At 38.8% G+C, this 27,204-nt stretch overlaps 1 protein-coding gene across 6 annotated transcripts in view; it reads right to left on the reverse strand.

Annotated features, from left to right (window-relative positions):
• Positions 1 to 27,204, reverse strand: part of PEX5L (peroxisomal biogenesis factor 5 like) — a 224,636-nt gene that overhangs the window by 104,010 nt on the left and 93,422 nt on the right. For 3 of the 6 annotated variants that reach the window (XM_024124174.1, XM_024124176.3, XM_024124177.3), the window contains 4 exons: positions 19,512 to 19,706; positions 15,543 to 15,666; positions 14,123 to 14,219; positions 3,935 to 4,030 (listed from right to left, as the gene is read on the reverse strand). In XM_024124174.1, coding sequence (XP_023979942.1) covers positions 3,935 to 4,030; positions 14,123 to 14,219; positions 15,543 to 15,666; positions 19,512 to 19,706 — 512 coding nt within the window. Of the gene's footprint in view, positions 1 to 3,934; positions 4,031 to 14,122; positions 14,220 to 15,542; positions 15,670 to 19,511; positions 19,707 to 27,204 lie in introns of all 6 variants that reach the window. The other 3 variants (XM_024124178.3, XM_024124175.3, XM_024124173.3) reach the window with 2 other exon arrangements.

Below are 27,204 nucleotides of genomic sequence, written 5' to 3' on the forward strand. Positions count from 1 at the left end.
TTTGTGACCACCTAGAGGGGTGGGATAGGGACGGTGGGAGGGAGAGAGATGCAAGAGGGAAGAGATATGGGGACACATGTATATGTAAAACTGATTCACTTTGTTATAAAGCAGAAACTAACACACCATTGTAAAGCAATTATACTCCAATAAAGATGTAAAAAAAAAAAATCAGTCCCTATGCTCACCTCTGTTTAAACATCTGTCAAATAAAATAATAACTGTTTAAAAAAAAAAAAAAGAGTGGGGACAGCAGGCAATGAGGCTGTTGTGCAAGAGGAATAAAGAGCGCAGCAGTGCCCCTGGAACTTGTGAGGGGATTAGGCGCAGAAGGAGGACCAGGTGCCAGGTCATGAGGCAGGATGATGACCAAAAAAATATGAGGGTTTAAGAATGGAATAGAATGTGAAATAGAAGGAATATTGGAATCAGTGATATAAAAATGGAGACTTAGGAAAAATTCAACTTGCTCCAGGCATGGTTTTCATCTGGGTCTTACTAGTGTTTAGAACAGTCTCTGATGAAGTTAGTCTGTGGTGCCATTCTTTATTGGTCTTGAAATGAAGAATGTGGCACTTTTAGTTCTCTTAAGAATCTTAGACTCTAATATGTGTCTATAGTTTACCACTTCTTCCTTGATTACCAATGTATACATGTTTATGATAGAACATTTGGAAAATATAGGTAGCTAATGGAAGAAATCACGCCAAATACAGCCATCCAAGGATAACTACTGTTAAGGTTTGGGCACTGACTCTCTTTATGCTTATACAGTGCAGTGATTCAGAATATGGGCTCTGGAGTCTGGGTGAAAATCATGACTTTGTAACTTGCTAAATGAGAGTTGTTCATTTTCAGTCTATCTTAATTGCTTATAAAATACCACATAACTGTCTGCAATATCTTTAAGCCTCAGTTTTCTCATCTGCAGAATGAGAATAGTAATATTACCTTCCTCATAAGACTGCTGTGAGGACTGAGAATCCATGCAAAGCTCCCGAGGTAGTGCCTGGCACACAGTATGTATTCTAACATGTTAGGTATTAAGCTACTATCATTTTATGAAGTTGGAATCATATTGTAAAACTGTCAGTATATAAATTATTCCAATTATCACTAGAAATTTTTACATAATGTTACATATTTTTCTATGATGTAGTTTTTAATGGTTATATAGCATTTTATTGTAGAGATAATAATTTAGTTAATTCTCTGTAATGGGACACGAGCTATTCCCAAATTTTCACTATTTAAAAAAATTCTACAGAGAAAATGTTGCAAACTTTCATGATTATTTCTCTAGCATAAATTCTAAGAAGTGGCTGGTCAAGGGGCATGTATATTTCCAAGACTTGGATCTGTTTTATTAAGTCTTCTACCATGGATTTAGATTAAACCCTGGATAAGAATAATGCTGGGAAGTAAGTAGTTCACATATGTGTGCAGTTTTGAAGGTCTGATTTACCATCAGCTTAGTGAAACACAACCCCTGCCCCCATGCCTCGCACCTATTTTCTCCACACCTGTTCACACCTTCTGGTCAGCATCATCCTCCCTCATTCCTTAAGGAAGCTTCTCAGTTCCAGGCTTCCAGGTGAGCAAATGTGCTTACAATTTTCTGCTTTGCTGGGAATTCTGTACTTACCATTCACTTCACTTGAAGCTACAAACGTATAGCATTCTTAATGTATTAGAAATCCAAGCCCCTCATCTTATAATGAAGAAACTAAAGTAGAAGGGAGCAAATGTCTTGTCTGAGTTGGTCATCTGGTCCATGCCATTGTTAGACAACTACTCAAAGCTAGCTCATTTCTTTATCTCTTGTACCTAGTTCAGCAGCCAGCACATATAGATAGCCAGTACTGTTTGCTGAATGACTACTTCAAGTAACTTACAGCATTTTAGGATTTTGCAGCTGGAAAGGACCATAGAGGTGTGGGAAAATGAGACTTATATTGGTAAATAAGGTGTTTGTTGTTATTTAGTTATTAGCAACAAGTTGGAATAACAACTCTGGTCTCTCAATTCCAAAGAGACAAGGAGAAGCCAGGAGAAAACAAGGCTTCCTGGGGTGAATGGGAGTCATGTAGAGAAGGGATTCACCTAATTTTGCCTTGTTCCAGAGAGGGTAAAGCCAGGGGTAAGAAAACTGGTAGCTGCTTGTAGGCCAATTTCAGCCTAATTCAGGGAAGAGCTTTTTTAATTGTTAGGATTGTCCAAAACTGAAACAGGTTTTCTTGAAAAGAAGTGAGTTGCCCTTAATTGAAAATGTCAAGTAGAAACAGGGTAAGTTTGAATAAATAACTTGTCAAGTATGTTTGAAAAGAAAAAAATTTGTTTTGTATGCCTGGTTGGGATAGATGACTTCTAAGGTCTCTACCAAAACTAAGATTAAGTGATTTTATGAATAGATAGATACACAGATAGACAATTTTTTCCTTGTTGATATGTTATTTGTAATTGTCTTTGTAATTAAGTCTTTTGAGTTTGAACTCACTGTCTTATTATAAATGGGACCAGAGAAACAAACATACCACTGTAAAGCAATTATACTCCAATAAAGATGTTAAAAAAAAATAATAAATGGGACCAGATAAATTATAAAGTCGTTACTGCTCCAAGATTCTATGGTTCTAAATCATCTTCTTTTTAATGCTAATTCAGTGTCCTATACACAGTAGGAGCTCAAAAGAAAGCTTAAATTAGCTCTTAAGTCTGTTAAAATCTACATTTAAGATAAACTGAGCTACAGGCTCCATGCAGTTGAACAACTTGATTGAACTCAGCTGGTCTCAATCAAATCTATCAGTTGATCATGTTCAAGAGCACTAAATATGCCTTAACTTTTAATTAAAAAAGTTAAAATTAAAAGAAGAAATTTGGGTGGATTGTATTGTGATGAGATAAAAGTGTTCTCTTATTAGGTTTCTGAATGATGATAGGAAATTTGGCTGGAATTATTTCCTAGAATATAAAGAATCTTTTTAATATTAAATTGAAAGTATGATTTAATTGCACTTCAAGTATGGAGTTACTGAAAGACTCCCGTAGTATAATAATTTCATCCAAATTCTAGAGGTAAGATGGCCACATAAATGAACCATATTACAGGAATACTTTCAATTTTCAAGATTTCGCATCAGTAATAGAAATAGAGGTCCTGGCAAGTTCATACTTGGGTTGGGTGAAAAACTCAACTCCCAGTCTTCTAGCAAAGCTTTGGTGAGAATCATAGATGGCACTGTGATGCACTCTTTGCGATTCTACCCAGGAAGGAAATGCATAAAAAACAGCAAAGGATATTTTTGGCTTCCCTTTTCCCTTTCTTTCCTCCTTCTCTCTCCCTCTCTCTCTCTCTCTTTAGAAGGCTAAATAAGGAAAGTAATGTTCAAATTAAATGTTTCATTTGATTTATCAACATTGTCATTGTTTTGGACACCCTTAACAGTAAAAAATATTATGGCTCAAGCCAAGATGGGCTATCCATTGATTAGAATATCTCAGGCCTGCCTTTTCCCCCCACCCAGTTAGGAAAATGTATACTATTTCAGGGGTAGTAAAACCTTCTATGTTTCAGACATTGTGCTAGATGCCAGAGAGATAAAAACATCAGGCATGAACCCTTGGCTTCACAGAAGCATAGCAAATGCATAGCATAGGTTCATCATGGGATGCACGCAAGGCTCAGAGTTTTCTGACCCAAGACTCCAGAAGTCACTGCTAATCTACCACAGAATTGGCATAAGAGGTGACATCTATTAGTCACCCCGGGTGGGAAGTCAAAAGTTCTCTGGTAACACGTCTCATTCTAACAATCATAGTCATGATTATTTCATGTCTATAAAGACCCATTTCATATGTATCCTGCTGAAGTCTGATTTCTTTGAATTCCACTCTAGAAACATGAAGCAGAAAAACAAACCAAAAAACTTACCTCCACTGCTGCTTTTGCCCTTTCAAATTCCTCTTCTAAGGAGTGGTTTCTGGAAAGCAATGCACTTCCCCAGCGCTGTTCTTTGGTCAGTCGAGCCTGAAATAAACCAAACACATGGTGTTATCGTTTCAGAATCACATAATACAAAAATGCAAATATTTTTCCTTTTCCCATAGTCCCCTAGAGTTTAAGAAGCACCTGCAACTGATGCCATCTTTGGAGTACTTTGCAAGCATTAGGGTGTCCAAACTGGGAGGGTGCACGCATACATCTTCGAACAGCGAGTCTCGGCCCTGGTCGTATTAAAAACAATGCCCAGACCCAACCTCCCAAAGACCTTACTTTTCATTGGTCTTGGTTCAAGGCATTGATATTTTAGTAAGTCTCCCCATGTGATTCTAATATGCAGCTAAGATGGAGAATCTCTATTAGTAGGCTAGAACTGGAAGCTGATGTTTGAGCTTTCAGCTTGTTAGGAGGACCAGCCTCAGGTGAAACTGTGAAAGTTGCAGACATGGAAGGTAGCTGCTAGGTCTTTCTCCTTATACTCAGCTGAGTTTCGTGCCGAATTCTCTTTCCTTTGCCTTATCTCTACTGGCACACATCTGTCTCACGTCCCATTTCCTCAGGACGTTGCTCTCTGCTCAATAATAGTCACTTAGATAAAATGATGTCTGGTAATGCCAACTGCTTTGTCACAATTAACAGGCAATGTGATATACATCTTAACTTAGCTAAATGCAAATATTTCCAGAAGACCCCCCACAAAGAGTTTGCTGGAATTTAAAAAATGTTATTATTTTAAATTTCACAATGAATACATTCTTTTTGAAAAAAATTAATCATGGAAAATAAGAGGTGTAATTCTAGACCTTTTTTCTTTGAAGTTACATATATTTATGGACCCATAGATAGAATATCGCAACGTGTTTCAAAAAGGTTTTTGAAACATAAACGGTATGCTGTTCTGTGGTTTACCTTTTTCTACTCAACAAGGTACCTTGGAGAGTCTCCACATTTTGTACTTACAGATCTACCTCAGTCTCTCCCCAGGGATTTCCTAGTAAGTATATACGGTACTTGGATTAAGAGCTCTATGAGCATTCAGAGTGTTTCGATCTTTCTCCACGTAACTGCTTGCTTTCTTCTCTATCTTCTTTCTCTGCTGTGAGGTCCACGTGGATAAGATTTTGTCTGATAACTTTTGTACTGCCCCATGCCAAGCCCAGGGCCTGACAAGTGATGCATGCCCCAAGGATGCCTGTGGACGGACTGCAGGAGGAGGGATTGCACTGCTAAGGCAGCTAGGCCTGGGGAGGAGAAGGAGAGAGAGGCTTGGAGTGGAGTCCCCCGCCCCCTTTCACTGCAGGGCAGGCGTGGTTCCTCGGCCAGGTGGTACATTGCTGTCCTGCAGGGATGCTTAACCTCCACTTCTATGGGAATTACTTGAACAGGCTTGGGTCCCACCCCAGACCGATGAAGTGACCTCTGAAGGTGGGGCCCAGGAATTAAATTAAGTTTGAAAATTAAATTAAGTTTGAAAAGCTCCTGTGGTGATTTTGAAGAGCAGTCATGTTTGAGAACCAAAACTACAGTGAAACTTTGCTCTTCACCCAGCATTTACCATATGTTCCACTCAGCTGCTTTTCATTCTTTCCCCACCATTACTGGTCCTCAAGAGGAACCCCCCTCTTTAATGATTATACAGTGGGAATACCAGGGCTCACTAAATGCCAGATGCTGCTTCAAGTCCTTTACTTACTATAACTCATGTTGTCTTTTCAGCAGCCTGAGGTGGGTCCTACCATTAACTCCATGATTTTGAGGCACAGAGAGCAATTAAGTAATTAATTAAAACTTGCCCCTAGTCTCACAGCTAGTTAAGTGGTAGGGCTGGTGCTTCTGGGCCATGTGCCTAAACACTGGACACACTGCCTCTCACAGGAGTCTGTGCTCAACTGGCCGTTTTAGGAAGATGCAAAATATAGAAAAGCTGTCCCTTGGAGGTTCATGCATGGTTGAGGGTGTTAGCCAAGAAGCCGTCTAAAAGACTGTGGGCTGAAAAATAAAAGTAAAGTAATTATTAGGAAAATTTCTGAGCATAAATAACAGTCTTAGACTGCATTTTGCTTTAATGAATGTGAAAGGTTAATTTATTTGAACATTAATATATGTTTTCTCCTCCTTGATGTATTTATTCCCTGCTGTATCCCTTGCATCTCCTGCAAATAGTTGGTGCTCCATAAATAATCAGCAATATTGGTTGAAAATATGCTGTCAGGGAATATATGAACGACTGAATTAAAGATATTTCTCTCAAGGTCTCCTGGCCAGTCTGGAGTCTAAGGAGGGTTTATAGGAGATTGGGAAGGACTTGTTTTTTGTCCTGTGCCTGGAGTGGCAGAGCTCTGTGCTAGCAAGCCCTGGTTCTGGGGGTGGGGAGTGGCTGCAGGATGCCCAGGTGGGGTGCCCAGTAAAGAGCAAGGCCTGTGAGCAGCTCAGGGTTGAGCCCTCTGGAGCAGCACCTGTGGTCCGAAACGGTAGGGCCACGAGGGCAGGTCGGGGCCTGCCCTGGCATCAGTGCCTTGCTCTCTGGTAGGCCAGGCCCAGTGGCCATCACGAACAAGCATCCTCCCTTATTCTCTGGGCCCTACTACCTTTTTCTAACCCAGACAATCGAGGCAGGAAGGGGGAGATTGATACAGGTTCCAGAGATTAGAATGTGAACATATCTTTTGGGGGGCCACCATTCAGCCCACTTCAACCCTCATCTGACACTCTTGGGTGACAATATATTTGATTAACAAATATAAAGGTGCGGATGATTTATAACCTTTTAGAATTGATAGCTTGTTAGGGTGTTATAGCCTGGTAGAGAAGTTAACCCCAAAGATGACAGGACTTTACTGTCGTGTAGAAAGTTAATCTATCTTACATCTAACTTGGTAAACTTATTTTGGCATTTCTTTCCCAACTGGCTATATAAATCTCTGTTCCTTAATCCTTTGCTTTTGGAACCAATTCTTTTGTCTTCCTGCTGGTTCCTTCATGAATGAAATAAACAAATAAATTTTAAAAAATGTGGGCACATAGTAAGAAATAAACTGCATTTATACAATAATGTCATGAATGACATTAGGAGAAGAAAGAGAAAGCACTAATATTTTTTCCCAAGGCACCTCCTTTTATTAGAGGCACTTTTCACCAGTGAAATATGATCTGTCTTTCCTGTGAAGCCTGACCTAACAGGACTCCATTACTGTCACTGGCTTCCCTTCATCAATGTTTCACGACCCAAGTGGATTATGAATCACAGGATGCAAAGCGTACCATATATCAGGAAGAAGAGGAAAATCTCTCTCAGGATTCTAGACTTACAGTTCATATTCTCTTTACTGCCTAAAACAGCAAGTGTAAATAGAATCTTACTGTGCAAATGAAATTTTATTTTGATAGTACAATTACTATTTAGGTAAGTGCTATTTTCCACATTGTTAGAAAAGCTTTATGTTATTACTGATTCAAACATTACCTACCTCACATTTTAAAGACATTTATTTTGCCCAAGAAAGCATAAAATAAATGTTATAAAATATAAGAAGGTAGTGAACGTAAACAGAGGCAGTTTTCAAGCTGAGAGTAGTACACATCTAAAGGTTCTCAGACTTTTTAGCAACTCAGCAGTGTGCCCAGACATGCTGATTTAGGACTGAGAATGAAATATAGACTATAACACATAGTAAAGATCAGCTTTCTTTTCGAACAACACTTTAAAAAAATTTACATCTAATTTCATGACAGGCAAAACTGTAATATGGGAAAACATATAAATAACGCTTGTAAACTGCAGGTATTTCTTAGTATTTAACTAGAGGAATGATAAACAGGACAGTTACACCTGTAAATCCGAGTTGCAGTTATTTTGGTAGCACAATGACTATAATAGCAGTTCTCAAGCTTTAGCATGCATTGGAATCACCTGCAGGTCATGTTCAACCACAGTCTGCAGGGCTCCACCCCCATGGGTTTCTGAGACAGTAGGCGTGGGGTGGGCCGTAGAATTGTCTTTTCTAACAAGTTCCCAGGTGATGCTGATACTGCTGGTCCAGGGACCACACTGTGAGAACTTCTGATCCAAAAATTGACATTATGTTCACATAGGTGGAACTCTGGAGTTCACAAATATACTCTGATATAGGCATTTCTTTTCTTCTTTGCATGATTTTGAAAAATGCTCCATAGTTAACAGCAACCTCCTGGAAATGCCTTGGCTTTAAAAACAGCATTTTAATTGGTTTAAGCTAATTGGATTTTAGGGTATTACAGTCTCCAAAGAAGAAAGCATTTAATTCCCCCAGCTGTCGATTGCACTGAATGATCGGCACTAGGTGAAGGGAAAGAAGAAATAATTAAATAACACTAAAAATAATATTATGCTTTGTTCTCTTTATTTAAAATTATGACTGTGATCAAAATTATGATTTGCAAATGACTGTATTTGTGGCTGTCATTGTCCTAGCATAATTTTGTTGGCTACCCTCTGTAGCAGTTGTTGATAGCTTTTCATACAATTGCTAGAGATCTTCCACAGAAACATATTTTTAAAAAGCTCAGCATCTTTCCAAAAGAAATTGAAGGAGAAAGGGATCTTCTTAACTGTAGAAAAGAAAAATATAACAACTAGCAGACCTTATATAACGGCCATTAAAAGCATACTCTCTGAAGTCAGACTGCCTGGGGTCAAATCCTGGTTTACCATTTACTGTTAATGGTGACCTTGGACAAATTAATCTCTATAATCCTCAGTTTGTTTTCTTTTTATCTTTTTTTTTGGCTGTGGGATCTTGCGGCCGTGGGATCTTAATTCACAAACCCCAGGGCCCTTGGCAGTGAAAGCATGGAGTCCTAACCGTTGGACAGCCAGGGAATTCCCAATTCTCAGTATTCTCATCTGCCAAGTGTATATTCACTTATGGAGTCCATATAAGACTCAAGTGCAATAATTCATGTAAATAATACACACAAAATGCTCAGTACATAGTAAGTGCTCAATAAAACTGGCTTTTGGGACTTCCCTGGGAGTCCAGTGGTTAAGACTACACCCTCCCAATGCAGGGGGCACGGGTTTGATCCCTGGTTGGGGAACTAAGATCCCACACGTTGGCGACGTGGCCGAAAAAAAATTAAAAAAAAATGGGCTTTTGTTATTATCGTTTTTCTGGTTAGCGCTTATCAGGTGTGACTTTGGAAATTCATTTAAAAAATCTGTGTTTAGAACACTTTTGTTTAGTGGTTTTTACAGACTAGTTGGACTCATGCTAGAAGAGATTATCTGAACACTTGCCTCATTAAGATGGTCAGGATATTTTTTCTTAATCAGTCAACAGACATTTATCATTGAAAGCATACAAAAAACCTGTACCTTATGTGTCAAGAGCAAATTCCCAAAGTTTTGTGCAAAGGTGGGCAGCACATGGTTCCCATCTTCCTCCAACTATGAAATTCTATGTTATGGAACATCAAGGCAAGTCAGGGCTGATTTTTAAAGGGGATGGACAGTCCATTAGCATACATAACTAAAAATTATTTTTGGAACTAGCCTCAAAATGATAAAAGAATAAAAATTTGTCCTTTTTTTTCTGTCCTTTAATCATTAGCTTCTACTTCTTTTTTTTTTTTTTTTTTTTTTGTGGTATGCGGGCCTCTCACTGTTGTGGCCTCTCTCGTTGCGGAGCACAGGCTCTGGACGCACAGGCTCAGCGGCCATGGCTCATGGGCCCAGCCGCTCCGCGGCATGTACCGGGGCACGAACCCGTGTCCCCTGCATCGGCAGGCAGATTCTCAACCACTGCGCCACCAGGGAAGCCCCTAGCTTCTACTTTTGAATTTTGTAATTTAACAAACATTTTGTTTCTCCTTTTTGTTAGCATCCCTTATTTTTTCACTTTAAAAAGTATTTGTTGACTACCTAGTACGTGTAGATTTTCTACTATGCTGAAAATGATCTTCAGATTTCTTTCCTTCCTTTTTGCTTTCCTGCTGTTCTTGTTTTCCTGCCTTCTTTGCTTTGTTCCTTTCTTCCATCTTCCCTTGCTTTCTTCCTCATTGGCAGCTCACTCTGTGTGGCCAGGAGGGGAAAAGGTATATTGATGTGGCTCCTGTGCTGTCTTCCAAAAAGCAAAACTGTATTTACAGTGTACTATCTAATTGTTTCTACTAGACATAAAGGTCTTCATACTTCTTATAATCTCTCTCATCTTTCTAACTTTTCCACTGCCTCACTTATGTCTTTATGGATAGTAGACATTCAATCTCATTTGTTGAATTGAAATGGAACAAAATGGAAGCCATTAGCATTTCTAAGAGTAAGAGGTTGCGCGAATGAATTTGGGAGGGGAGGCACAAAACTGTGTATGGCCTCAGATCGGATGACAATCCTAATTCATCTTACAAAGTTTCTGGAGGAAAGTGATATTCTTTAAAACCACTTGACTCATATTAACCCTATAAACTAAGGAATAATCAGGGCTTGCAACGAGAAGGGAAATCGATGGTCTTGTGAGTTCTCTTAGGCGGATAAGCTAGATATGGCTGATAGGAGGTGACATATGATGAAGAACAAGGGCTTTAGAAGCTGGTGGGTGTAATTTGAATGCTGGGTCCTCTCCATTCTAGCTGAGTCACCTTGGGAAAACTACTTCTGTTCTCTAAGATGCATTTCTCGACTGAGAAATGGAGATAACATTAATTCCCAAGATTATTTTAAACATTTCAAATAATATATTAGAAATATCTTACATTTCTATTAACATGCATTTTCTTTTACATTATTCCTTTAAAAATTTAGAAAACATATCTGCACTTTTAAAGTTTAGATTGTTCTGGTTTGGGATACTGCCAACTTGATGGAATTTTGACAATGTGGAAGGAAGCATTTGCTCTGCCAAAATCAGCAAAATCAGAGCATTACAAGATTGTGACTCAGTATTTGGAGAGCCTGGCTGCCCCACCTTCTCATGAAGTCCAGCTTAGGGTGGCAAGAGCCTGTCTTGGAGCGCTCCTTCCAGTGTCCAGACTTGAAAAAGAAATGCGTGAACCATCACTCTCCGGCAGAAGTTGGATTCTTTTTCTTTTGCCTCACCACTATCTCATTTATGGAAAAGCTAATTTTATATCATCACCTTCTGTGTTTTTCTTCAATTTTTCAAATGTTTTTTAATTTTTCAGATTGCAGGATTTCTTTAAATAATTAACTCCAGGGAATACAAATAACACAGTTTGCATAATATCAAGAAACTTTATTCTTCAAATATACAGAGATTATATAATTTATTACAATCTCCTGCCACTCTGATCAGTATATTCAAAACACTATTTGAAAGAGACTAGTCTATGTTTTTCTTTTTCATTTGAAAATGAACTAACATGAGAATTCTCATTGAGAGCTTTCATTCTCTTTGTGATTCTGAAATATGATTTTTGAGCAAAGCTTGTAAATAGCTCCTCACCTGTTGAACTAAGATAATTTATGTTGGCTTGAGGGAGAAGAAGACATTTCCTTGATTTTCCTATGAACCATCTGAGTGACAGTGGAGCAGTAACAAATTTTGGTAAGCTGAAATTGTATACTTGAATAGTTCGCAAGTCAGTTTAAATCGAATTTTTATACCACTTCATCATCTTATTTACATAAAGAGATCATATATTTAAGAGCAGTATGCTTCTAACAGTAAAAACACCTTTCTGTCTTTTATTACAAGCAGATGAATCAGTCTATTCTCTTGCTGTTCCATTTGAGTGACTTAATATTTTAGATGATTAAATCCCAAATTCATGAAATTTTCCTATTTAACCATAGGCTGGAATTAAAACTAGGAGACTATAAATTTCCTTAGTTTAGGCAAATCTTGTTAAGTAAACATGCAGTGTTTTTTAAGAAAACAATTTAAGGGATGAATGCTTTACAAATAATTGGTAACCTTCTAAAATAATTCACTATGATTTCTCTAGACAGAACTATCTCAGGGCATTTTACATTATATTTTGGAGGACAATGTTGGGAATCTCATACAAATTTTCCAAAGCACATTGTGTTTTCTTAAAGGCACACCGGTGGGTAAGTGGAAGGACAATGTGGTGGGATGAAATCAGACAACCAGTGGGAGAGTAGCAGTCATTGGAATAATAAGATAAATGCATTGTGGGTCTCCACGGCAACTGAGGACCCCAGCTGAGCCTCCTCCCCTCCACCTCCGTATGGAAGAGCCCACCTGTGCCAAGTCTTACCCTGCTGCAGAGACAAGTGTTCTCCTGCTATATTAAATTGTTCCAGGGACTTCCCTGGCAGCAGAGAGGTTAAGAATCCGCCTGCCAATGCAGGGGACACGGGTTCGAGCCCTGGTCCGGGAAGATCCCACATGCCGCGGAGCAACTAAGCCTGTGCGCCACAACTACGGAGCCTGTGCTCTAGAGCCGGTGAGCCACAACTACTAAAGCCCGGGCGCCTAGAGCCTGTGCTCCGCAACAAGAGAAGCCACCTCAATGAGAAGCCCGCACACCACAACGAAGAGCAGCCCCCGCTCGCCGCAACTAGAGAAGAGCCCGCATGCAGTAACGAAGACCCAACACAGCCATAAATGAATGAATGAATGAATGAATAAATAAGTAAATAAAATTAAAAAAAATAAATTGTTCCAAGGATTCCAGTTTACAAAACAGTACCAATTATTTAGTTGAGTCTAAATCTCTAATGCACTTATCAAGAAACGTTTCTCTAATAAATGTTATCAATTTGCTTTTTAAAAAGTTACATTCAGAATGAACAAAAATGAAGAAAATACATTTTCACGCTACACTTACAATTCATTAAGCTTCCCAGGGTTATTTGTTCTGGAAGTTAGCTGACTTATTTTCCGACTGAGTTCTGGGAGCAGTAATGCCCACCTCTCTCTTGTGGAGGGTGAGGTGCATGTGGAGGTGCTGTTAATGGCCTAGGTTTCCAGATGCCTTCCATTTCCTATCTGCGTCCTCCTGCCCTCTGCTGCTTACTGGTTGTGAGTGTGTCGACTATTTTCCTTACTCTCACTGTGCCTTAGTTTCCCCCTCTATAAAATGGGGTTAAAAAATACACTTAACTCATAGAGTCATTGGTCAGGATCAAGTGAGCTAATTAATATGTCTTAGAAGGCCTTCTCATAGCACTCAATAATATTTGCTATTATCATAATTATCCCTTTACTCACTTCAGACAATATATCTTTCCTCTTAGTTTCAATACCTTATCTAGTAAACTCAAGAAAATCTCTCTTGCTCATTTCATCCCACTTATTTCCAACTGGATTGTAGATGCATGAACGTGGACACATTTCTTAAGAGATCAAGGCTGTACCCTTGCAAAGTGTTTGAGCAAATGAAAACACTGAGGCTGACGGCCCTTCTTGGTCCAGCCAAGGTCACTAGTCACAGGCAAACCAGTTACATTGGAGTCGAGGGTCAAGTAGCAGACAGACAGGTCTGGTTCATGCCCTACTTCCACTGGTGATTAGTTGGGTGCCCCTGTAAAAGGATTTTGACTTTACCAAGACTCTTCAAAGACCTTTAAAGTGAGGCCAATAATCATTCACAGGATTACTTGAGTATTAGATATATGAAAAGCACAAGGTCCCTAATACTTAGAGGGTACTCACAAATGGTAGTTCTTAGTATTATCATGATTGTTAACACTATAATTATTTATTCCTTAGCAACAAATTTATTTTAATGTGACAGTCAGGATGCTGATGTGTGAGTACCTTGGTCTGTAGGGCAAAGTTGTGAATGAATGCTCAAGACGTGATTTCCTCTTCTTTGTGCCTGTTACATAAATTGTGTTAATACTGGAGTAGAACAGATTTTGTATTGGAAAATAATGTAACAGTAAGTGGTAGAACAAGGAAAAAGTGCTAAGTACATGGTGAGTTCATTGACACATTTTCTAGCCAAATCTATCTATCTATCTATCTATCTATCTATCTATCTATCTATCTATCATCAGTTATTTTAAGCATTGAGACAGATACTGAGTGAGAAAGCATATGAAATAGAAAATACGGAAAAAATACTTCAGATTTTTCTGGTGAAATTTTAAATATTTATGACATAAATTATCTATTAGAAAAGATAGGCGCATTGAGGAATTGGTTTTGTTACCTGTGTTGGAGGCACCAATTCCAGCTCCGCAGCCGTCTCAGAGTTCAGAGCGCTTTTCCCACCACTCAGTTCTGGCTGAGATCTGTGCTCTGAGGACCTATAAGGGACGCATGGAGGAAATGAATGTAAATCGAGAAGCGAATTCACCTAGAAACCCAGTCAAGAAATCTGGTTAATTTGGATCGTTGAGAACCATGGTAACAAAGCTCTCAACAGACTTTTGATGAAAAAGATAACATATATTTCCATTATAATGACCACGTTTGGAATTTAAGTGGCTGCAATGTGTTATTGTCTCTGACTGATTTAGAATTCAGGTCAGTTATATGCAAAAAGTAAATAACTGCAAAACCATTTTTGTTACAGAGAGTTCTGCTTCATTAAAAAAGTAATTTTTGGGTGGGGAGGGGAGCTTCTCACAAAGTGTCTCAGTGAGATTTGATCTTTATATAGAATTTGAAATGTCATAATAAATGGAGATGTGTGACGGGCAACCAGAGTCTGAAACATGCCGTCCTTTAGGAAGCTTTAAAAACATGGTAAAATTCAAGTGGCTAGTTTTTCTCATGGGCATCCATGGAATATGCTTAATTAGTGCATTATCCGACAGCGGTGATTAAGAAAGTCAGAAAGGTTACCTGTGTAGCCAAAAACATTTAATTTAACTATCATTCATGTTGTACATTGAATATACACATATGTAAAAATATACATGCACATATTTTGATTGATTGGCTCAGTTACATGTTCAGAAAATTATCAACAAATATTGGACAAATATTGAATATTAAATTATGAATCTACCAAAATCCTTATTGGCTGAATTTTTGACAATTCAGATGAAATAATTTAGTTTTAGAAGCCACAATTATTAACATTAATGGGGGTTATAAATGGCAGCAAGTATCTGGATTGACTTAATTCTTTGGCTATTTCAGTAGACAAGTATATGACACATAAATGGCGATTTTCTTTTTTTTTTTTAGTTTTCTTTTAAAATATTTTAATTTATTTTTAAAATTTAAAAAACTTTATGCAATTTTTAAAGGTTACACTCCATTTACAGTTATTACAAAATATTGGCTATTCCCCGTGTAGTACAATACATCCTTGTAGCCTATCTTACACCCAATAGTTTATACTTTCCACTCCCCCATCCCTATACTGCCCTCCCAACTGATAACTACTAGTTTATTCTCTGTATCTGCAGGTCTGCTTCTTTTTTTGTTATATCCACTAGCTTGTTATATCTTTTAGATTCCACACATGTGATATCATACAGTATTTGTCTTTCTCTGTCTGATTTATCTTGTTTAGCAGAATGCCCTCCAAGTCCATCCATGTTGCTGCAAATGGCAAAGTTTCGTTTTTTTTTTTTGGCTAAGATAAATGACTATTTTCTGATATTAAAATATCTTACCATAAAAGTTCTTTTGATCCAGTTCTAGATGAGCTTGATTTTCTCTCTGCCATGGGATGTCCCTTGCTATTTCGATCTCCATGAAACTTAACATCATCCCATTTTTCCAGTTGTGTTTGAATGTCTACTAAGGAGACAAGAAGGGGGTGAAGGGGACGGGGGAGAATACGAGGTGCAGAGAGAAGAAGAGAGATTAAGACTGAGAAGTCTTATACAAGTGAACTTCAATTAACTGATGCTCTTCTACCCCAAGACCGAAGGCTGCAAGAAAATTAATTAAAACAGGTACAGCTAAATAAATATGAGACCTATTAAGAGAAATGGGATTGCTTTTACAGTTAAACAATCAAGTATATTTTTTTTACCTGAATTTATTTCAAGAGCTGTGTGCATTTTGAATTTTGTGTATGAGCCCATGGGATCTGGTAAAGAAAGCATATGGAGTACTATCCTATGGGCCTCCAGCTAAGAGATGGCTTTGAGGCATTTCTGGCACATTTCTGGAAAGAAATTCTGTTTAAAGAGATGAGCCTTGTTATTAAAAGGAGGTGGGAAGAAACTGGAACACTTTTTTACAGGTTTTGTTATAGACTACCTAATTTTTCACCAAAGAAGGGAATTTATAATGGGGATAGAGAGGAAGGAGGCAATGGAGAAAGTTAGTGTATGCTAGGACCATCGTCTCCCTGTGGCTTAATTCTTACAAAGAACCTGGCTGGTTCCCTCTCATGAACAGGTGTGTGACTGTGAACAATCCACTTGGACAACCTTAGGGGCCAGTTTTTTCATTTATATAAAGGTAGGTTTGCAGTCAGTGTCCTCTAAAGTCGTTTAAACTAAGAATTTTTATGACTTCTTCACAAGACATTTTCTCAAAAGCGGAGAAATGAAAGTATCATTTATGTGTTTATTATATTATATTGTAATGTATTTAACAATATATCCTTATGCATATGTATAAATTTCACTTATTGAAATGGAATAAACCTAGAACACATGGATGATGAGGAAATAATTATAAAATTTTCCTCCAGAGAGACAGGCCTCAAAAAGTGACGTGGCAGAGGAGCGCAGATCCTGTGTGTGCAACCAGTTTGAGCAGCGTGTTGGTTCTCTTCTCTTTCTCTATGATCTATCCTTGGTGAGCTCATCTACACCCATGACTGTGATGGCTATTCATAGGCTTCTGACTTTCAAATCTCTATTTCCTGCTTGGTTCTCTTTCCTGAGTTCTAGATTTACACATTTAACAGTCCATTGGACATCTCTACAGAGAGGCTCCACAGTTTCCTCATACATAACAGGTTCAAAACTGAACTCGACAATTTCCACCTTGACATCCCCCCACCACCCCCCACCACCTTCTCCTCTTGTACCCTCATCACAGAGTTTGGCACATTCTATATCTCTTCCTTGCTGGCATGCATATATCTACCCAGTCCACAAGTCTTGTTTTTATTTATTTATTTTTGAACCCATCTCCCTCTCACTATCCCCTCTGTCACTCTCTTACATGCCTGTATTGTCTCCCTGCCTCCATTCCTTTCTCCACACATCCAAAAGAGAAAAAATATTCTAAAATAGAATCTGTTGATGTCACTCCTCTGAGTAAAAACCCTTCAACCCTGCCCTCCCCCCAAACTTAATGGCCTGGCATCCAAGAACTCCCATTATCTGACCCCTGGTGACTCTCAGATTTATTTCTCAGTACTCTACCGTTCTTGAATACTGTAGCAGTGCTTGTATTTGCTTGAAAAGGCATCTTTCTGTGTTTGTCTACTTGTGTGTGACTCCCTTTCTCTTCTGCATCAGGAATGCCCTGCCCCTTCCTTCCCACCTCTCTCTGTTTCATATTTTTCATCTGGCAAATTCTTACTCAACCTTCAAGACTGCTCATATAGTACCTCCTATAAGGCACTTTCTATAACCCCCTGGCTGGGTGAGGGGCTTAACCTGGGTTTTTCTTTATTGAAGCACATAGTACATATTTTATTATAATTATTTTAATCATTTTTCTATCTCTCCACTAGACTGTAAACTTACTAAGGGGCAGAAAGCTTATATTATTTATCTTTGTATTTCCAGCACATAGTATGGAACACAACAGATATTTAGAGAAATGTTTACTGAACAAATGAATAAATTAATTCATGGCCATCTAACATGTATATATCACAGTGCTAAGTGATTTTACATATATGTATATCCCCTTTAACCTTTGTAACTTTATGGATAAGTTACTAATATGCTCACTTTATGGATACTTACCCATCCATGTTTCCCTTGGCTTTCTGAAATAACTGTTACCTTTCTTTCTCTTAAGAAAGGAGAGCTTAATTGACTGGTTCCATGATCTGAGGTTAAGGTCTCCTTTTCTCAGGAAGATGTACAGTGGAGAGAAGTACAGGCTTTGAAGTTAATTAGAGCTTGGCTCAAATTCTAGCTCTTCCTCATACTAACTGGGATCTTGGGCAAGCTTTTTAAATTTGAAAATTTGGTTCCTCATTCATTTCAAAGAGTTGTGATGAATTAACAGGCTAATATATGTAAATCATGTAGCACAGTTCTGGACATTGTAAGTCATCAGTGAACGGTAGCTGTTATTATTGTATTGGATGTATCCCCACACATGTTACATGTTACTGTTCCTTCTGGCTGTTCCCAGACCTTGGGTTAGAGTTGTCTCTTTCTAGACTCTCTTCCCCTCTAGACTGAATTCTCCTAGAGAGCAAGATTCGTGTCTTATTTTTGTTGTAACTCCAGTGCCTTGTGTGGCACCTGCCATCTATCAGAAACTCAATACACATGGGTTGTATAAATAAATGTATAAATCCACACCAGTTCTGCAAAGTTGAGCTCCCCAACTGCTATTTAATCTAAGCACAAAGAAGTGTGTCCTGTCCAGTTTCCTACATAGAATTAATCTTTTCTACTGCTTTGTCCATGGTTTTAATGTCATTTGTAGAACTTCCTTGTTGTATTAAGCATGAGTGAACAGCAGCAGACACAAGCTATTGCCTTACCTAAGTCTAGGGATGCCGTCTCTGAGTTTCGGAGAGCCTGGCCTCTCTGCTCAGCATCCGCACTGATGAGGTCAGGCCCATCAGCCTTTTTCTTGAGGGATGGGGTTTTCGATGAGGCCTCCAACTTCTTGGCTTTGGTTTGGGTTTGAGAGACGGGTTCACTCAGGTCAAGGAGATCTAAACCTGTGGTCAATACTATCAAAGATGGAAGAGGTTAAGAGAAGCTCACTCACTACTCTGAAATTATTTTTTAAAAATAGGTTTCAGGGCTTCCCTGGTGGCGCAGTGGTTGAGAGTCCACCTGCCAATGCAGGGTTCGTGCCCCAGTCCGGGAAGATCCCACATGCCGTGGAGTGGCTGGGCCCGGGAGCCATGACAACTGAGCCTGTGCGTCCGGAGCCTGTGCTCCGCAACGGAAGAGGCCACAACAGTGAGAGGCCCGTGTACCGCAAAAAAAAAAAAAAAAAAAAAAAATCATGTAGCACAGTTCTGGACATTGTAAGTCATCAGTGAACGGTAGCTGTTATTATTGTATTGGATGTATCCCCACACATGTTACATGTTACTGTTCCTTCTGGCTGTTCCCAGACCTTGGGTTAGAGTTGTCTCTTTCTAGACTCTCTTCCCCTCTAGACTGAATTCTCCTAGAGAGCAAGATTCGTGTCTTATTTTTGTTGTAACTCCAGTGCCTTGTGTGGCACCTGCCATCTATCAGAAACTCAATACACATGGGTTGTATAAATAAATGTATAAATCCACACCAGTTCTGCAAAGTTGAGCTCCCCAACTGCTATTTAATCTAAGCACAAAGAAGTGTGTCCTGTCCAGTTTCCTACATAGAATTAATCTTTTCTACTGCTTTGTCCATGGTTTTAATGTCATTTGTAGAACTTCCTTGTTGTATTAAGCATGAGTGAACAGCAGCAGACACAAGCTATTGCCTTACCTAAGTCTAGGGATGCCGTCTCTGAGTTTCGGAGAGCCTGGCCTCTCTGCTCAGCATCCGCACTGATGAGGTCAGGCCCATCAGCCTTTTTCTTGAGGGATGGGGTTTTCGATGAGGCCTCCAACTTCTTGGCTTTGGTTTGGGTTTGAGAGACGGGTTCACTCAGGTCAAGGAGATCTAAACCTGTGGTCAATACTATCAAAGATGGAAGAGGTTAAGAGAAGCTCACTCACTACTCTGAAATTATTTTTTAAAAATAGGTTTCAGGGCTTCCCTGGTGGCGCAGTGGTTGAGAGTCCACCTGCCAATGCAGGGTTCGTGCCCCAGTCCGGGAAGATCCCACATGCCGTGGAGTGGCTGGGCCCGGGAGCCATGACAACTGAGCCTGTGCGTCCGGAGCCTGTGCTCCGCAACGGAAGAGGCCACAACAGTGAGAGGCCCGTGTACCGCAAAAAAAAAAAAAAAAAAAAAAAAAAAAAAAATAGGTTTCAGTTGGGTACAGAAGGATTTTGTGTTTGTAGTGCAGGTTAGAAGAACCAAATTAAGTTAGCTTACCACTGATTTATAAAAACACTTTGTATTTAGACTGGGAAGCTTGCTGCATGTCCTCCTTTATTTGGCACGGTAGAAATCTGCAGAACAGGACTTAGACCAGCCTCACCAGTGATGAAGGTTTGAACGGAATTAAAATGATAAAATTGAATCTGAGTTCAGGTACTATTTACTTTATGGCTTTGCTTTATTTATAAAGAGGTTTATTTCAGAGTGCAGTTTTTCCAGAGCAGAGTCAATCTATCATATTCAGAGAGATGCTTGCAAAACAGTGATGAGGAAGATTTGGTAAAGTTTCTGAATGTCTCTGTGCTTTAATTTCAAACTACTAAAGTATCCAGGGTGTAAAGGAATGCTGTTAATAATCTTATATTTAATTAAGCAGTTCAATCAGAAAACGGCTTGCTGTTTGGGCTCACACTAGAGAGGTATTTTATAATCCATAGTTAATGAATAGGGTACACATGTTAATGCCTTTGCTGCTTAATATGCAAATTTAAATTTCAGTGTAACAAACCATAAAATGGTTATACTTTTACTTCCCAGCAGGTTGATTACACTGTGTTAAATACTCTAATGAAGGCAGAAATAATAATTTGTTCAAATGCAAACTAGGCAAATGAGAATTAAAAAGGCAAGCTCTGTAACTCTTCATTCTTCTTTCTCGTGTTTGACTAGCTCATTGTGAGAAATGCAAAATTCCTATTAGAAAAAGTCCCTTCAGCCCTACCTCTCTTTCAGCCCTGGCACCTGGGGGGCTGGCTTCTGAACTGGCCTGATGGCTTCCTGACCTAGGGTTTCTTCACCCGGCTAGCTTAGGAAAGCCACTCAAGTGACAGGGACACTCCTTGTGCTAACCCTTCCCAGCACCGTCTACAACCGTGGCACCTCTCCTTCTCCCCTTTGATCTCCCAACTTGTCTCTTGGTAGGAAATGGATTTTTGTTGACATCTCAACACTTTTCCATCTATTTCCCACTTGCATTCAAGGCAGGGTCAGGGCTTAATTAATTTCACAACCAGGATTTCTTTAGTACTGAACTTTGAGCTCCTCATGAGCTAACCATCATACGGGATTCTTAGGATAGAATCTTTACTCTCAGTAATCTTGCTTTCTGATTTCAGTTACAAATTACAACGGTTGGATGTTAATGGTGAAGTGAAAAGACCTGGCTCTACCACTGCTTAGCTGTGCGACTTGGAGTAAGCTTCTTGACCTCTCTGAGTTTCAGTGTCCTCATCTGAAAAATGCAGAATTAAGTCTGTCCTTTAGGTATGATATGAAAATTAAATTATCTAATCAGTAAATCAAATGTGTAAAGTGCCAGGCATACTGTAGGTATTCAATAAATGTTATTTCCATTCTTTGGAGGCCAATTTGTGATGCTTTTCTTTCCTTTTCCTTGTTCTTGCTCTCCTATTTTTCCCACTCCTCTCTGTTTTAGGCAAGAATCAGATCCATACACCGAAAGAAAGAGGAAACACCACTGGGAATAAAATGGAGGATGAGACAAGATATTGGTTCTACAGAAGATGCTATGAAGTAAATTTTTCATAAAAAGGCCTGAAAGTGTCATCTCATCTGAGCTTATCTTGTCCCAGTCTTCCTGAGGAGACAGGAACCACTTTCCAATGCAAGATGCTCTGAGCTATGAGGAGTATTTTGTGGCTGGCAAGTACTTGAATGGGGGGGGGGAAAGAGTAGTTTTCGGAGCTCAGCTGCCTGGCTTGATGTCTAAAATTTAAGCGCAGCAAGCAGCCAAGGTAGGCTAGGATGCCACACATTTCATATCCTTTGAATGTTTAAATAGAAATTTCCAGGCCACTGTTGTGTTGGCAGGGGTTCTATAGGCCCACCGTGATTTCCTTATAACAGAAGGAAGGAAGTGGATAACAGTCTCTGGAATGCCATATATGTCTAATTGCGCAAACAATTAAGAATTAGTCACTTGCTCTTACACTTCTTCTAGAAACAAATTACATAGGACTCGTCTGCTTGCATATAGGAAGTACATTTGTTACAGAATAATAACTGATGAGTATTAATTTAATTCTATATCTTTCTTACCATTCAGAATAAATGAATTGCTCAAAGACTGAATTGCAAATTCAAACTTGGCTCAGTAACGTTTTTTCCCCTCCAAACTGTCCTCAGCACTTCCTGCGTTTGTTCTGAGCTCTCTGTTCCTTTGTTCTTTTCCCAGCAAATGTGAAACAACTGCTTGGCACAGACAAAAGGCCCTATTTGTTATAGTTGATGAAGGGGGTGCCTTGGAGGTTGAATGGCAAGCTTGAAGCTGAGAGAGTCCCTGGGGAACACAATTGCAAAAGCATAGAAGGATGTGTTCAGCCTTTCACTTTGTGAGGAAAGACAAATCTCATTTTAGTGTGTGAGTGTGTGTGTGCGTGCGCGCGTGTGGTGTGCACTTTAGTTAAGATAAAAATAAAGGGTCTCACTGTTTCATATGGGGTTCGAAGACAGCATAGCTTAGCATGGAAGGGGGTGTCTGCTCTACTGATTCTTTTTTTTTTTTTTGCGGTGCGCGGGCCTCTCACTGTTGTGGCCTCTCCCGTTGCGGAGCACAGGCTCTGGACGCGCAGGCTCAGCAGCCATGGCTCACGGGCCTAGCCGCTCCGTGGCACGTGGGATCTTCCCGGACCGGGGCACGAACCCGTGTGCCCTGCATCGGCAGGCGGACTCTCAACCACTGAGCCACCAGGGAAGCCCCTCTACTGATTTTCTTAATCAGATTTTAAAGATTCTCTTAGGCACATGAAGGTTTGTGTCCCAGAATTTGTGTTTAAATTAAAATAATCATCTGTTATAGTGGAAGTGAAATTGTGTGTGTACAGTTGTGTGAGAGACAGAGAGAGAGAGTGAGAGAGAGCGAGGAGAGAAGGAAACAGAGAGTGACTTGAAGATGCTATGCTGTTGGCTTTGGAGACAGAATATGGGGCCACAAACCAAGGAATTCTAGGTACCATGGAAAAGGCAAGGAAATGAATTCTCCTTTAGAGCCTCCAGAAGGAATGCAGCCCTCCTGACACCTTGATTTTAGGACAACTGAGTTCCAGAATTGTAGGATAATAAATTTGTGTTGTTTTAAGCCACTGAATTTGTGGCAATTTGTTACAGCAGCAATAGGAAAATAATATAGCTGGTAGAGGTCAGTGTCCATAGAGGATTCAAACACAGTCCCATCACCCCCAAGCCTGTGCTCTTCACCATTTCTCTCTAAACTTTATGTGAACTTGGAAGCAGTGTGCTGACCCTGTTGATGTGGCTTTGATTATTTTTTGTTTAGCTACCAATTATTTGCCAGTTTGGGTAGTCTGAGGCATAATTTAAATAGTTGGCAATCTCAAAAACTTTTTTTTTTATAAGAATTCCACTGGGTGGAATTTCCTGAAGATATAAGACGTAATATGTTATATAAGTATTTGTTTCTATCTCTCTCAAGGACACATGATTGAAGATCACAACCTATTGAACTGGAAGGCTCCCACAGGGCACTGAAGATGTTTATGAATACTAGATTACTTGGGCCCTAGGAGGTGAGGCTGCTTAGAATAGTTAGGATAAAGTAGCACCTATTATGAAGCACTGATTTGATACTTTAATGGTAAGTACAATGCTATTAACACCACTACTGTATAATGAGCCTCAGATTTTCAGTGACTTTCTCTAAAGGAATAAATCTACAAGTAGTGGTCAGAGAGGACAGACCACGGACAGCCCTGACTGGGGCAGTCACAGAACGTGCTGCAAGGCGCTGATGGGATCTCTGTTCTGATTTGTAAGCTACTCTGGCATTCCAGAAAACATGGAATTCTTTAATATAATGCTTACAGAGCAAACTCCTTTAGGAAGTATTTTGCCAGTGATGTCAAATAGATAAACTGGACTTAAATAATTCAACCAACTTTTGCCTTTTTATTGGAATACATAATTAAAGCTACTTCCCAAATTTCTAAGTTCTCTAAAGAGGCATGCCATTGGGTTCATGGCTATTTGGGTTTTATAAAAATGTATTTGGAAAAATTACACTAATTCTGCAGTTAAGATATTTAATTAGGTGGCTGTGATGGCATTGTGAACTTTGTTAATGATGTTTCTTTGATAGGTATACAGGTCCCATACCAAGGAGTGATACTCTTATTTTTTAAATCTTGAAAAATGTTTCTATAGTAACTGTCCACTTAATAGCTCAAGATTATGGATAAATTATTTTTAGATTATGTAGATTGATAAATGTAAACCAAGGACCCCTATTCTTGTTTTTCAGAAGAGTCTTTCCTGTACTTTGACATATATTATATTTTTTGGAGATTATAGGACAAGAAGTTATTATTGCAAGTTTTACAGTAATTTCTTGTCCTATAACATAAGCAGTATCTTAAAAATATCTATTTTCTAGTTACTGTCAGAGCATTTTTTACATTCATCTGTGTATAATATATATTTGTCATTTAAAAATCAAGGATATTAGCAATCTTGGTCTACTTACCATTTAGGGACACAGTTTAAGAGGGTTGAGGAATTAACTGTCTATCTAGATTACAGATGAATAAAAGATAATTTAGGATGTTAATGGCAAAAAAACAGAAAACATCCTTATTTGATCAGCTTGAAGTTATCATCACTGGATGACAAAAGTTAATCTTAATGTAGAAACAAGCAGAAAGTAAAAAAAAAAAATCGAAATACTTAAGAACAAAATTACAATTTACAACTTCTATGAGGTAGAAGATTGATATGTTCTTTTAGGGTTAGAGAGAAAAAACCCTGCATTTGACTGACCTTTGGAAGAGATAATTGCTATATTGTTTACTTTGTGTTAAGTTATATAAGAACTATATTCTTTATATATTTAAAGAGTTGTCAAGATGGTGGCACACTGGATTTATTTTTTCATTGGAAGAAAATGCCGAGTATAAAAGCCTCTCATCTTAATACAAGGTTCTTCATATTTCTATTTGATTGACTTGGTACAACTTAAAGCAGGTTCTGCCCCATATTTTACTCCAAGATTGTTTACTATCCATTCCTTAAGTGTAAAGACATACATAACGCTTGGGATGTAATAGACACGTAATGTTCAATGACTGTCCTGATTTCACAATGTAATTTCATACTATTCTGAAATGATGTTCCATTTAAAATGACTATTAAAAATTTGGACAGAAAATGATAACTATACCTTTTGCCCAGAAACTTTAGTTATAAAATTATTGGACCATGTTAGAATTCTTTCCAAGGTGTTCTTATGCTAAAATTTCTCCTTTTTAAAAATGTATAATAATGTGAATTATGTTGCATATTGAGATATATATTGTGGGTCTGGAATAATTTTAAAAAAGAACTATGATCCTTAGGGATTAACAAAAATATAGTGCTTCTGCCTTGACATATATATATATTTTTTTTTTGAGAGAAAAGAAGATAAAAAATATATTTAAAAAGAGCAACAGTCAAGGTGGTACAAATACAACAAAGATGATTAAATTTAATAATTCCAGTAAATATGTTAAAAATTGAGTAAATATTCCAATTATCACAGAAAAATTGTCAGTGAATTTTTTTTTTTATGGTTTGAGCAAATATTGCAGTTCTGCAACAATGCTGATTTTATTTGTCAAATTTAAATTCTCCTAAACACATAGCTCTAGAATGCTCTTCTGTTTAGGTTACATATGGGCACCATATTTAACTGTCCAATTATCTTTTTTTTACGTCTTTATTGGAGTATAATTGCTTTACAGTGGTGTGTTAGTTTCTGCTGTATAACAAAGTAAATCAGCTATACGTATACATATATCCCCATATCTCCTCCCTCTTGCGTCTCCCTCCCACCCTCCCTATCCCACCCCTCTAGGTGGACACAAAGCACCGAGCTGATCTCCCTGGGCTATGTGGCTGCTTCCCACTAGCTATCTATTTTACATTTGGTAGTATATATATGTCCACGCCACTCTCTCACTTCATCCCAGCTTACCCTTCCCCCTTGCTGTGTCCTCAAGTCCATTCTCTACGTCTGAGTCTTTATTCCAGTCCTGCCCCTAAGTTCTTCAGAACCATTTTTTATTTATATATTTTTTAGATTCCATATATACGTGTTAGCATACAGTATTTTTCCCTTTCTGACTTACTGTGTGACAGTCTCTAGGTCCATCCACCTCACTATAAATAACTCAATTTCGTTTCTTTTTATGGCTGAGTAATATTCCACTGTATAATATATATGTGCCACATATTCTTTATCTGTTCATCTGTTGATGGACACTTAGGTTGCTTGCATGTCCTGGCTATTGTAAATAGAGCTACAATGAACATTGCGGTACATGACTCTTTTTTTAAAAATAAATTTATTTTATTTATTTATTTTTGGCTGCATTGGGTCTTCGTTGCTGCGCTTGGGCTTTCTCTAGTTGCGGTGAGCAGGAGTTACTCTTCGTTGCGGTGCGTGGGCTTGTGGTGGCTTCTCTTGTCATGGAGCACGGGCTCTAGGCATGAAGGCTTCAATAGTTGTGGCTCGTGGGCTCTAGAGCTCAGGCTCAGTAGTTGTGGCACATGGGCTTAGTTGCTCCGCGGCATGTGGGATATTTCCGGACCAGGGCTCAAACCCATGTCCCCTGCATTGGCAGGTGGATTCTTAACCACTGTGCCACCAGGGAAGCCCCCATGACTCTTTTTGAATTATGTCTATTTAGGTCTTCTGCCCATTTTTGGATTGGATTGTTTGCTTTTTGGATATTGAGCTGCATGAGCTGCTTATATCTTTTGGAGATTAATCCTTTGTCAGTTGCTTCATTTGCAAATACTTTCTCCCATCCTGAGGGTTGTCTTTTTGTCTTGTTTATGGTTTCCCTTGCTATGCAAAAGCTTTTAAGTTTCATTAGGTCCCATTAGTTTATTTTTATTTCCATTTCTCTAGGAGGTGGGTCAAAAAGGATCTTGCTGTGATTTATGTCATAGAGTGTTCTGCCTATGTATTTCTCTTAGAGTTTTATAGTGTGTGGCCTTACATTTAGGTCTTTAATCGATTTTGAGTTTATTTTTGTGTATGGTGTTAGGGAGTGTTCTAGTTTCATTCTTTTACATGTAGCTGTCCAGTTTTCCCAGCACCACTTACTGAAGAGGC

This window comes from Physeter macrocephalus, chromosome 1 (assembly GCF_002837175.3).
Source record: "Physeter macrocephalus isolate SW-GA chromosome 1, ASM283717v5, whole genome shotgun sequence".
In the NCBI taxonomy this organism is placed as follows: domain Eukaryota; kingdom Metazoa; phylum Chordata; class Mammalia; order Artiodactyla; family Physeteridae; genus Physeter; species Physeter macrocephalus.